This window comes from Gossypium arboreum, chromosome 8, assembly GCF_025698485.1.
Source record: "Gossypium arboreum isolate Shixiya-1 chromosome 8, ASM2569848v2, whole genome shotgun sequence".
Lineage (NCBI taxonomy): Eukaryota > Viridiplantae > Streptophyta > Magnoliopsida > Malvales > Malvaceae > Gossypium > Gossypium arboreum.
In genome coordinates this window covers 9,721,104-9,734,582 of record NC_069077.1, presented here as the reverse complement: position 1 = coordinate 9,734,582, position 13,479 = coordinate 9,721,104, and the positions used below count along the sequence as shown (strand labels likewise).

The 13,479-nt window shown below is 32.6% G+C and overlaps 1 protein-coding gene across 1 annotated transcript; it reads right to left on the bottom strand.

Moving 5' to 3' along the window:
- Positions 1-3,606: 3,606 nt before the first annotated feature.
- LOC108469336 (LIM domain-containing protein WLIM2b-like) lies at positions 3,607-4,731 on the bottom strand. The gene is made up of 3 exons (XM_017770225.2): positions 4,452-4,731; positions 4,247-4,372; positions 3,607-4,174 (listed from the first exon to the last, which is right to left on the bottom strand). The coding sequence occupies exons 1-3, from the start codon at positions 4,584-4,586 to the stop codon at positions 3,782-3,784; spliced, it is 654 nt and encodes a 217-aa protein (XP_017625714.1). The 5' UTR covers positions 4,587-4,731; the 3' UTR covers positions 3,607-3,781.
- Positions 4,732-13,479: the final 8,748 nt, after the last annotated feature.

The following is a 13,479-nucleotide window of genomic DNA, read 5'->3' as shown; positions in this document are numbered from 1 at the left end:
AGTAAAATAAGGAAATAAAGTGACAAAAAGGGAAATTTTGAGTTATGTCAATATTGAGAAGTTTATTATGATATATTAATTCAAGAAAGGACTAAATTGTAAAAGTGAGAAAATTTTTGTTGCACAAGAGTAAATACTCAAAAATTGTGTTGTAAAAGTGTAAATATGAAAAATTTGAAGGACCAATAGTGTAAATATTTTAAGAGTGGAATGATCTAGAAACTAAGGAAAAGAGATGAATTAGGACCAAATTGAATAGGTGAAGAACTATGAGGGACTAAATTGCAATTTATCCAAATTAAATGATGACTCAAGGATGGAATTTTAAAAGATAATAAAGGGCAAAATGGTCAATTGAAAGAGAGAGAAATCTAGAAAGTAATGATGATGTTGATGATATTTTATGATTATTTAATTAGATATATATTATTTTAATGAGATATTTTATTATTTTATTATTAATTATTTAGTATAAAAGGAAGGAAAGATGAAGAATTTTCATCATCTTTCCATGCATGCAACCAACGTTAGAAGAGAAGGAAAAGAAAGAAATTTTCTTTTCTTTACAATTTGGTCCTTCCACCAAAAATTCACCATTTTCATCTAGAAATCAAAAGAATTTCCATAGCTACTAAGAGATAAAAATGTTAAGGAGACCATGGGGAGTTAGAATATCAAGTTGGATTCAAGAAATAGAAGCTGGAGGAGAGAGAAAATCAAGTTAAAGATTAGTATCAATAGAACAAGGTAAGTATATCAAGATTTCAATATGTTTTTAAGTTTGTTATTATTGAGAAAGCATGGATATAATGTTATAGTAGAGTTTTCTTACATAAGGTCCTATGTTCTTGATATGTTAGTGAAGAGAAAATAAGAGAAAGTGATGAGAAAGGGTGTAGAAAAAGAAAATAAGGGTGTTATAACATGGTAATTAATATCTTGTACTAAAACAGTTTTGGACAGCAGCAGTAGTCTAACTTTGAAAAATCATCAAAAATTTTAGAAATCTAATTATAGGATGAATAAAATATGAAATTAAATCTTATTAAGTATAGTTTCTTATATAAGAAATTATGTAAGAAATGGAATTTTAAATCATGAGATATGATGAATTTTGTGAGACAAGGTCAGAATGATTTCGGGTTCTCCTGTTCCGACTTTGTAAAATCATAAAAAATTGGATAAAAATAATTATGGGTTTAAATTTATATTTTTAGAATCCTAAATGAGTATATTTTCAAAAGAAACAAACGGGAACATCATTTGAATTCTGTACGAGGAGATAATTAATTTTTAGTGAAGAAGGGCCAGAACTGTCAGACAGCAGAACAGGGGTAATTTTAAAGAATAAACTGTACTTATTGGCTAAACAAAAAATTTTGAAAATTTTATGGTAAGAATATATATAAGTCTAGTTTCATGAAAAATTATTGGATCTTAATTTTGAGTTCTATAGCTCCAGATATAAATAATTTAGTGACTATGACGCAGATAGACAACTTGAATATTCATAAAAGTAAATAATAAAAATTATGGATAATGTTACTGACAAGTGTGTTATCTACATTAAGGATGTGGAATGGAGAGGAGGAGGAGGAAAAATATGTATGAATATTCATCTAGCATGGCTAATTTGTATATTTTAGGCTCAGGGACTAAATTGAATAAAAGTAAAAATTTATAGGCAATTTTGTAAAAAAAATGTCAAAAATGACCGAATTGCATGAAATGGATTATTTTATTATTTAAATTACAAAATTGAATGAAATTATTAATTTAGTTTAAGATCGGGGGAAAACTTGTTTTAGGGATTAAATTGAAAAGTGTTGAAATTATGGAAAATTCTGATATTTTATAGAATTCATGGACTGTTATCAATACATATGAGAATAATAGATGGCAATAAGGATTAAATTGCAAGAATTTTATTTTCCTGACCCTAAGGATGAAATCATCATTAATTAAAAGTTTAGGGGCAAAATGGTATTTTTGCCTAGAGCATTAATTAAATGCATTAGAATATGAAATGAATGAAAATGATGATCAAATTTATTTATAAAGATCCGAATGACTCAAATATGAGACTTGATCGTGGAAAAGAAAAGATATCGGATTAATGAAATTATAAACACAAACAAGCAATTAGGTAAGTTCGTGTAACTTGAATTATATTTTTAAATGCTTGAAATGTATGTTATTGATGTGAAAATAATTTGAATGTTCATTGTATGAAAATTGATGAAACATTGATATATTTCATAAAAAGGGGAAGAAATCCCGGTTGAATGAAAAGAAAATTCGATGGATCTCTGAAAAGGAACTGACGGTAAAAAGGATCTAGCCCGGACGGGTGATCCTATTCTGATATAGCCCTCCCGAAGAATACGCGTAAAATGGATTTTGCCCAAACGGGTAATCCAAATTAGGGTCTGAATTTAGCCTGGACAGGTAATTCAGATCCAAGCTCATTAGAGTAATTGTCGTTGCAGGGGATTTAGCCTGGACTGGTAATCCCACTGTAAGGATGAGGTTCGCGGAAGTGTGCTCTCTGATATGAAATGTGTAAGACCATGGTCGAAAGATACCATGGCAATGTGATATGAAATGAACAAGACCATGGTTGAAAGATACCATGGCAATGTGATATGAAATGAACAAGACCATGGTTGAAAGATACCATGGCAACATGACAGAAAATGAGTAAGACCATAGTTGAAAGACACTATGGCATCATGTCAAAGATAAATAAGACCGTGGATGGGAGACGCTATGACATCTGTTGAACAATTGATAATCAGGTAATATGTATCAGATGACGAATGATTATATGAAATGGTTATGTGAAATGTTTACAAGAACTGGTCATATGGAAATATATGTACAAAATAGTTGTATGAAATAATTATGAAGACAGATAAATGAAATAACTATAAGTACATGGAATATAATTTATGTTGAGATATAAGCTATTACCGGAATAAATATACATAAAATATATGGAAATGATGGAGCATGAAATATTGATATAATGAAATGAATGATATATGCTTATGAAGAAACGGTAAGAGCATGATATGTTTCATGACATGTACATATATGATTATCTTTGATATGCTGATACAAGGAAATTATGTAAGTTGAGACTATTATTAAACTCAAGTGCGATATATAGAGAAAATAGATATATCAATGTTGAATTTATATGAGATATGTGCAAGTATACTAACAATGTTGTTGTCTGATGCTTATATAAGTGCCAAACTGTTTATTGAATGGTAATATATTTATTTATATGATGCATTGAATCGGTAAGTATTTAAAAAAAATTTTAAGTGATCTGCAAATGGTAGTAATGCTTCGAAACCCTGTTCTGGCAGTGAATACGGGTTAGGGGTGTTACATGTCTAGTTTAAGCCAAAATGTGGAAAAAGTTGCCAAATTTAGACCTCAAGAATGATTTAACCCAATTAGATTTATCAATAGAGTGTTACATTTTCTTTATTTGAGAAATATTTTATAAATTTCCTATTAAGTATTGATTTGGAAGAAAGTGCTTAGCAAAGAAAAGGAAAAGAAAGAGAGAGTAAGAGATTTGAAACAAACATGTAAAGCAATGAAAGAATGAATTCAATTGATTTTGATTGCCATGCAATGGTGAAAATTTGAACCCTGAAAAAAAATTACCCCGTACACAAGACCCTCCCTACGTCTCATTACACTTAAAATTTGCTTGCGTTTAAAGATTTCCCTTGAAGGTTTAATGAGTATTCCAGTACTAGCTTTATGCTTCTATTTCTTCTTCTGCTGCTTCGGCTTTAGGTTGTGATTCATCTTCTTTTGGTTTTGATTCGGAATCTGATTCAGCTTCAGACCTTACTTCAGGTGAAGGTGCAGCTGAACTTTTCTTTGAAGTAGATGTCTCTGTAAGATGAGCATAGGTGCCTTTCTCTTTGAAGAGTTGTGAAAAGTGATGCTTACAGTAAAGGAATCCTTCCAATGCAGCATATGTTGATGGTGTGAGCACACAACCTCCATGTGAACACCTAAAGCATGATTTATGGTAGTTTTCTCCTTCAATAGTCACCTTCTCTAAGGGGTATGCAGTTTTCTTACAGGCACCACATTTGTCTTGTGTACCAGAAAAGAATGATGCAAATTTGCTAGGAGCCTTTCCCTGCAAAAATAATCAATATGTAAATTCGAATCTCAATATCCATAACCTTATTTTCGAAAAGCAGTAAAGTACCGTTCCATTCGAATTTTCAGAGGAGGGTTTTGCATTCTTATTTTGGTAAGTGCCAGTTTCCTTGAAAAGTTGCTCAAAGTGTGGCTTGCAATACAGGACACTATCCATTGAGCAATAGTTTCCCATCTGTTTATAAAAAGAAATGTGACTATCTAATTTTAATTCATGAAAAAAAAAGAGGTAGGGATTAAAAGAAGAAATATACCACCAACACACCATGGCAATGACTACATTTGAAGCAAGTCTTATGATAAGAAATGCCATCAGCTGTTAATAAATCAATAACATGAACAGTCTTATCACAAGCCTTGCATTTCTCTGTTGTTCCACTGAAAGTCATTTTCCTCTTAAATTATATGTGCAATGGAAAAAAAAAGTTGTTGCAAAAATGAGGAAAAGGGATTAAAAAGTAAAAACCTATAGAGGAAATGCTTCAATGGAAAACAACAGGATATGTGTTTTTGGCTTGGTTAAGTAAGGTTTATAAAGGCAGATTAAAGGGGTAAATTTTGTAAAGCAAAAAAAATGATGGAGGATATGGATTTACGGTTATTAAGGATACGAAATCAAAGCTCCATCCCTATAATTCATTTTTGGATTTATGATTACTTAATAATAGGGAGTTCTATCTTTCATGGAAGAACGGAGATTAATAAGGTTTTGCTTCACCTAGTATCTCCCGTTTATATTTTTTTATAGGTTAATATCTTTTTTCCTTTGCAATATATATATTTTTATAGAAAAAAAATGATGGTAGAATCAGTAACCATTAATTAATAGTAACAATAGTTTATAATTCCTAAATCTGGTAATTATTCTTAGGGATTTTATATATATATATTTATTTAAGTTAGATCTTATACTTGGTAATTATTCCTACATTAGGGTCTGAATTAGGTACTTTTTTTGTTCAATTTAGGCCCTGGACTTGATAATTATTCCCACATTAGGGTTTGAACTTTTTTTATCCAAATTAGTCCCTGAACTTGACAATTATTCTAATACCTGGACTTGATAATTATTCCCACATTAGGGCTTGAACTTTTTTTATCCAAATTAGTCCCTAAACTTGACAATTATTCTCATATTGAGGCTTGAACTTGACAATTATTCTCACACTAGGGCCAACTTTAGGATTTTTAAGCGCTAACTTGGACAAAAAAATAATTCAAGCTCTAATGTGGGAACAATAGCCTAATTCAAGACTTAACTTCTTTAAAAAAATTCGAGCGCCAAGAACAACTGTAAGAATGAAAGAAAATTTTAAACCCCAATATAAAAATAATTGTCAAATTCAAGCTAAAAAAGTAATATAATCCATTATAAGAGAACAGTTGGCTTTTAAAAGACTTTGTATTGTATATTTGAAAGTTCAAAACATGTACTTGGCAATTGTCATATCTGAATAAATTTTTTGAATCCAGATACTCATTTATACTTGACATTCGATCTCTAACAACATAGCAAGTCTAAGTTTTAAAAATTACAATTTATGGATAGAGAATCAATGTATTATTTCACACATAAAATTTGATGTACAACAATATTACGAAGCCCACAAGGGAAGAGCTGAAACACCCAAGAAATTTCTTTGGTGTATATCCAATACCACGAAATTTGGCTGCAGTTTCTGTTATCTTGAGAAAATCTTTCGCTTTCTTGGCTTCAATTACTGCTTTTTTTTCTTCTAACTGTTAATGGATTCTAGCCTTTATGTTTTTCACTTTCTCACCATACCTTACCGCCTTGTTTTCCAATTTTTCTTATCACAAACATCAACTTTTTTATTTGGATGCGAGTTTAATATTTTTTAATGTGTGAACTCTCGGTTGATCTGAAAGAAAAATGTTACTTCAATTCTCTTTAGTTGATTTGGATTTGAGGCAAATAAATTTAGTTTCCAACATAGATGCTTTCAAATAAGTAATTACAAGGTTACTAAACTACTTAACGTTCAAAGGTAGCAAAATAACATTGAATTATTCGAAAGTTTTTATTTAAGTCATTGAATTGTTAAAATCATTGTTGCGTTGTCTTTTCTGTTTGCAATACCTACAACTATCGAAAGCTTTTTTTCTCTTATCTTCTACAGTTGAGTTTTTTTAATGAAATAGCTTTAAATGTGATGAATCTGTAAACTAAAATCCAAAAAACTTTCTTCTCCAATCTTTAACATTGACCGTTTGATTAATTTGGATCTAAGATAAGTTCTACTACTCGTTGGTAGGTACTAATTTATCATACTGATCTTCGAAGTGTCACTTTGAGCTCACTGGCTGATTTCTAAAAAAAAAAAATTACCAACGTAATGACTTAAATAAAAATTTTAGAATAATTTTTTTACTATTTTATAACTTTTTTAAAATTAAGTAATCAACACGTATTAATATAATCAACACATATTAATATTTAGTAACATTGATGGTAGTTTACTCAATAAATAAGCCTATGTCGACATCTACCTCTTTTGTTTGGACTTTTCTTTTTATCTGGTGCTGCTGTAACTTCTGCCATTTTTAACATATAGTGAAGCCAGATAATAATAAATGATGCTTGCAGCCTGTGAAACCGAACGGTTGAAAATTTCCTATTCCAACCAGACTAATTACACCAACTAACATTTTCCGTTAACATTATGATTCCTAGTACATGCATGCAACCAATAGTATTGACATGTGTTTATAAGATAGTAGAGAAAGCATATATACTTTGAGAGATTGGTGGGATTAAGCTCTTGTCTTCAGCTACATCATCCATGGATACTTAGACAGGCTGCTGCACCACATTGGGTTCAGAGGCAGCTGCCATTTTGTCGGCTTGCTGCTCTCCCATAATGTATTCCCTTATCTTATCCATTTCTACTCCACCTAAAATAACACCAATTATCGATAAAGAAAAAAAAATCTCTTGGGAAATGTCGGGTGGTTGTGGTATTTACATATAGAAAGTTGGAGCCTTTACAGAAAAGATAAATGATGATTGGGGGGTTTACATCTTTGTGAAAATTTTGTATGTTTTTGTGGTATCGATTAGGGAAACAACAAGCAAAATACAAGTGAACGAAACGATCAAGCGGGGTGTTATTATATTCTGAATTCAATTTGGACCGAAAATGGAAATGGGTATCATTTAATTTTGAGAAAAAAAAACAACAAATCTAGGACTAATCTCAAACCATTAATTAATGAATTGTAGGTAATTGTGAATTTTATTAATGGTGTTTGAAAATGACCAAACTGTAGGAGCTACAAAACTTTCTTTTGATCTTTTTGAAAAAGACCAAAATGCAGGAGCTATAAAACTTTCTTTTGATCTTGTAATTGCCTTGTTCACTGAAGGTGATCTGGTAGAAGAATCCAAACCTCCTCCTCCTCCTCATTATCATTAGATTTGTGAAGCGTTTTTTTTTTAATTTTACGAGCATGATTTTTGTAAAGTGAGATGTGTGATAGCTGACATGAGACTGTTTAGCTGCAACCGGCTAATTGTGCATCGTGGTCTCTCTGAGTTCTAAAAGTTTTGTGGTGTTGATAATTCCCTTATATTTACTAGCTTCCTCTACTGCCCGAATAGTCGGTGAAAACATACAATGGTCGTTGGTCTGCAACATGCACATGAAAAATCTCGTGACTCTTACCTTTCTATGCTTTCACTTTTGCGTCTTTAATCTATGCTTTTTGCTGGTGAACAAGCATAGTACAATATTAACAAAAGATATACATCACCAAATACTAACCTAGGGTTTTTTACTAATATAGTATAAAAAAAATACTTACATGGCATAAGGCAAAAACTAACGACGAAAATGGTATGACCAGGGTGGTGCCGCTTATGGCAGTGGTGTGACCACCCTGGAATCTACCAAATACAGTTAAAAAAAAATAGAAACAGTAAAAAGCTGAAAAAAAGCTGAAGTAGGAAAAAAATATAAAAATATTGGTGAAGCCTCTGTCAGAGGCGGCACCAATTGCTGACATGGCACAGGCGGCACCCAACCCCCAAACCCCTATTTAAATCCTCAGTGTTAAACGAAGCCATACAGCAGTAAAAAAAATTGCAGAAGAAGAGAGGGAGAAGAGAAGAGAAGAAAGAAAGAAAAAAATTCCAGTAAAAAAAAAGAAGATTATAGAAGAAGAAAGGGAGAAGAAAAGAAATAAAAGGTATCTTCTTTTATGTTATTTTTAAATAGAATAGATTATGATAAGAAAAAATATTTTGTTAGTATTATATAGTTTGTTTAGTGTTATTTTTATGTTTTGTTTGAAAAGTTATTTTGTTTAATATGATTTTTAGTAAGTTTTGTATTTAGATTAATTATGTGTTTATTGTGAATGTTATGTTTTATTTTAATATATTTGAAAGTTTTATGTTAATAAAACTATTATAAAGTAATTGTTAATTAGTGATAACAACTAAAATAATTATATTATACATATTGTTAGAAATGGCAACATATTTGGTATTGCATGATGAGATAATAACTTTAGCACAAAGGGAGAAAGTTGATAAGATGATGAGAGAAGTACAAGATTACAGAATGAAACCAGAAGAAGACATTGTTCAACACCTTATTACCGTAAATCGAAAGATACAAAAAGTGTTGTGGAAGGGTCATGAAATGATTAGAAATAATAAAGTGCAATACTTAACCTTTAGAGGGACATTAATAGAACGGGAGTATCAAATCATTTTAGAAAAACTTTAGAAGACATCGGTACCACGAACCTATTGGAATCTAATTATAAACTTCGCGAAATTTATAATCTCTTATGGAGCAAGGAAAATAGCGAGACAAAGTATAGGTCCACGAAAGTTGACTGAGAAGCAAAATGTGTTTGACAAACCATGGATGGAAAAATTAGTTGTTAGGAAATTACCAAGAGAACTTGTATATTCAATACCCGTTATAAAGATTGAAGAGCTAGAAGATCCTGAGGAATTTCCAAATTGGATTGTAGAAGATAAATATAAAGAGAACTAAGAATTTCTAAATTGGATTGTAGAGAATTTCCCAGATGAAGAAACAGGACCGGAGATGGAAGAAAACGTAGAGCTGAATTTAAGTGGTTAAATGTAAAGATAAATGTTGTTCATGTACAAAATGGGAACTGAAAAAGTCTGAGCTTATGAATAAAAAAAATTGCATATTAATTAATTAATTTTTTATTTAAGTAACTTATTTGCTGTTCGAAATTGTTTTGAGAAATTTTGTTTATTTTTTAACAGATTGAGTATTGAAGATGGATAATCAATTTTTCGTATGTGTTTATTTTGATAGAATCATATTGACTACAACCTTGGATGCATATTTGAATGTCGGCAACAAATAGCAATGAGATTTAATAGAAGTGTCTCGTTGGATGATATGAAGGGAATGATTAACGCAAAAATTGTTAGACATTGTAGGAGAAGAATCTTGAAACTTTTCTACAAGTTTCCCTAATTTGACCCTAGTCGGAAAGTGGTTTCGGGACCACTAAACCGAGTCTTATAAGTAATTAAAAGTTATATTCTATGTTTATGATGTTAATAAATGCATGTGTGAAAGTTTCATGCATTAATTTGATCATTTCTATGTGAATTTATTAAAATGGACTTGTATGAAACATTGTTGAAAGGTGATAGGCTAATCTTACAATGGTCTAATAGTACATGCATGCAAAAGAGTGGTTTTGCATGTCAATTTGCCCAAAAAAGGGAAGAGTGGCCGCCATGACAAGAATATGGGCAAGGGAACATGTTTCCAACATGTTTAGTTAGTGGATTATGTAGAAAAAATAAAGAAATGAAAAAAAAATGAGCATGGATGCCCCCACTTTTGTTGCCGTGAGTAGAGGAAAAGAAATGAAAAAATTTGTTCATCCATTCTCAAATCTTGGCTGAAAATACTAAGGGAAAAAGGAAGGATTTTTGCTTCATGCTTGGTTTAGAAGAGAACTAGAAGGAGATTTGGTCATACTTGTGTCAAGATTAAGGTATGTTTGAGGTTGTGTCATGAGATTCATGCATGTTTTAGTTGCTAACTTGATGTTCTTGTTAGCCCATGGTTCAAATCCTTGTTATGCCATGGAAATGGTATTTGGCCAAGGTTGATATTGTGTTAAAGCCATTGCATGCTAAATGTGAAGCTTGTTGATGATACATGTAATGATGGATTGACTACTCTTGAAATTTCTTTTAGCATTCTTGAGTAAGACATGGAGTTTTCTTTGTTTAACCATGACCAAAAATTGAAAGGGGATGGTGTGGGATGTATTCGCCATGGCATGCTCATAAGTGCGATTTATGCTTGTTGCATGATAGGTAAAATTTGTGTTTTGATATATGTGTATATGTGTTTGTACATGATGTTACAAATGGATGTGAAAATATATGCTAGATTGGGAAAATTTGATTAAATGTTCATGAGATGAAATTAGGTGATTAAAAGATGTTAGTTGACATTGTACATATATATATATATTCGCCATTAAAGTGAGTATGTAGGTAATGTTGAAATCAAGTTTTTGGTGCATATTCGGTTAGGTGTATAATCGACCAAATGGGCGATTAGTAAGAATGGTTGCCGAATATACAAGCATACATATGCATGTGTAGTTGAATTATGAATGTTTAGCAAGATGGTTAAACTAGTGATTTATTGATTAAGCTCAAGGAGTTAAAGAAGGAGAATCAAGCAAGGGAAAGACGAAGGTCATCGAGTAGCCGACTTGGAACTATTTTACCCAACACGAGGTAAGTCATTAAGCACGTATTTGATATTGCTTAAATGATTGTAAAATATATACAATTGTGTTTAATGGGATGATATATATATATAAATGAAAATGTATGTGTATGGAGTGATGACATTTGTTGAATTTAAAAGAAATAGTGAAATGTGTAGAAAGTTTGCTTTCGGCACTAAGTGTCTTGGCAATACGTGTGTATGCGGTGGTGAGATCGGCACTAAGTGTGCGTGCTGGAAATATATGGCACTAAGTGTGCAAGCTGGAAAAATACTGACCTTGGGTGTGCGAGCTCGGAGGGTATGGCCTTGTGTGTGCGGGCTTAAATTACGTGGCACTAAGTGTGCGAAATCGAGTAGTAAGCACTGTGTGTGCGTACTCTATATATATGGAGGGTGTGTCTCCATTGAATTGAGTATGGACAGCGGATCGGGTAAGTACCTCGAGCTCATGACGAATAGAGAATACGTTCATGCTTGGGGTTGAATTTGGTAAGCCTTAAATCTATGTGATGATTGAAATTGTATGGTTGTGCTGGAAAATGAGTTAATGTGTAAAAAATGCTTCGATTATCTTGTTGTGTAGAATATGAAATGTGGATGTATGAATTGGTACGAGATTGGACCGAAAGGTCCGAGGTATTATGGTATAGATTCGATATGGACGAGTACCTAGCCTCATTTGTTGTACATGTAGTAGTAACTTTATCAGTGGATTGATGAATGCTTATGACTTACTGAGTTGTAAACTCACTCGGTGTTTTCTTGTCACCCATTTTAGGTCTCTTGGACTCGTATTCTTGCGTGCTCGGAACCGTCGTTGAAGTCATCACACCGGCTGAAATCTTGTGGTATTGTTTTTGTTGTTGAAGAACATTTGGCATGTATAGGCTATTATATTTTGTCGAATTGTGGGTTGTAAACTTTAAGCCATGTGAAAATGGCCTATGTGGTCGTCGAGTGGGATGCTAGAACCTATAGCCACGAGTCTTAGAAACTCAAATTTTGATAAGGTGGCCATAATTTGTGTCATGTATGATGGATGATTAAGGCCAAGGAAAAATTCATGAAATTGGCATAGTCTACTGCAGTAACTGTTGCGGACAGCAGCAGTGAGATGAGATTGAAAAATCACTAAAAATAGTAGAAGTAGAATTAAATAGTGAGTAAATTATGGAACTTAACCTTGATGAATCTATTTTTATATGGACGAAACGAAACGACCATATGAGCAGTATACTGAGAAATATTAAAGTTCTCGTGAGACAGGGCCAGAACGGTTTCTGGGTCCCCTGTCGCGACTTTGAAAATTTACCATAAATTATCCAGAAAGAATTAGGAGTCATGCCTTATATTTACAGATTCCATTTTGAGTCTAGTTTCATTAGAAACAAACGACACCAGTATTAAAGCCCTTTACAGAGAGATATTCAAGTTGTAACGCGCGAAGGTCAGAGCAGTCGATCCCTGTAACATGGGTGACTTTAACTAATAAACTGTACCAATTGGCCCAACCAAAAATTCTAAAAATAAATCCATGGATGGGTATATGAGTCTAAATTCAGGGAAAATTTACAAAACCAGTTTCCAAGTTTTGAAACTCGAGATATGATTTTTAAGGCGACGGTGACGCAGTTTTCCAGCCTGTCCAGAAATGCCAAATTGGTCGGTACTTTAAGAGGATTTGTCTCGTTAACCCCTCGTGTCCGACACCGGCGATGGTCTCGGGTTTGGGGTGTTACACTGTACGTATATCATGCCAATGGTGAAGGACATATCGACCATTAAAGTTTCGGTACTGATAGCCAAAATGCAAGCACGATTTCAGTATCGAGTATCATATCGAAAGGCGTGGATAGCTAAGCAGATGGCAATGGAGCAATTGTATGGGGATTTCAATGCGTTGTATAACGAGCTACAGGAATGGATAGCCATTATGCGGGAGTACGTACTGGGGACTGTTATTGAGTTACAGACAATATCTTATTACAGCCCAGATGATCAACTACAGCCGGGAAAAATAATTTTCTATCGAATTTTCTAGACGTTTGATCCATATGTGCGCGCATTTCCCCACTGCAAACCTTTTGTACAAGTGGATGTGACCTGTCTATATGGAAAATATACACAGATCTTACTTCTTGCGGTTCCTCAAGACGGCAACAGGAACGTGATCTCGATAGCATTTGCCATCGTAAATAAAGAGAACTTGGAATCATGGAAATTATTCCTTACTGACCTGCGGAGGTATGAAATTAGCAACGATAATATTTGCATCATCTCCGATAAAGGAAAATGATTAATTGCTGCCATTAGGTGTTTCGGTGTACCATGGAGATCTGTTTACTGCATCGGACATATCGCGGCTAACTTCCATCGAGATTATAAGAATGCAGACTGGAAGAGACAGGTTGTGAAAATGGGTAAATGATTACCTTAGCTTCTAAATATAAGTTTTAATGTTTTAAGGCAGTACTGTAACTTATCTTTTCCTAATACATATACA

Excerpts from the sequence above, each read along its gene's own strand:
- LOC108469336 (XM_017770225.2), bottom strand. The coding sequence starts at position 4,586 with ATGACTTTCAGTGGAACAACAGAGAAATGCAAGGCTTGTGATAAGACT. Across the intron at positions 4,373-4,451 it reads ATTGCCATGGTGTGTTGGTG|ATGGGAAACTATTGCTCAAT; the intron begins GTATATTTCTTC and ends TTTTATAAACAG. Across the intron at positions 4,175-4,246 it reads CTGAAAATTCGAATGGAACG|GGAAAGGCTCCTAGCAAATT; the intron begins GTACTTTACTGC and ends TTATTTTTGCAG.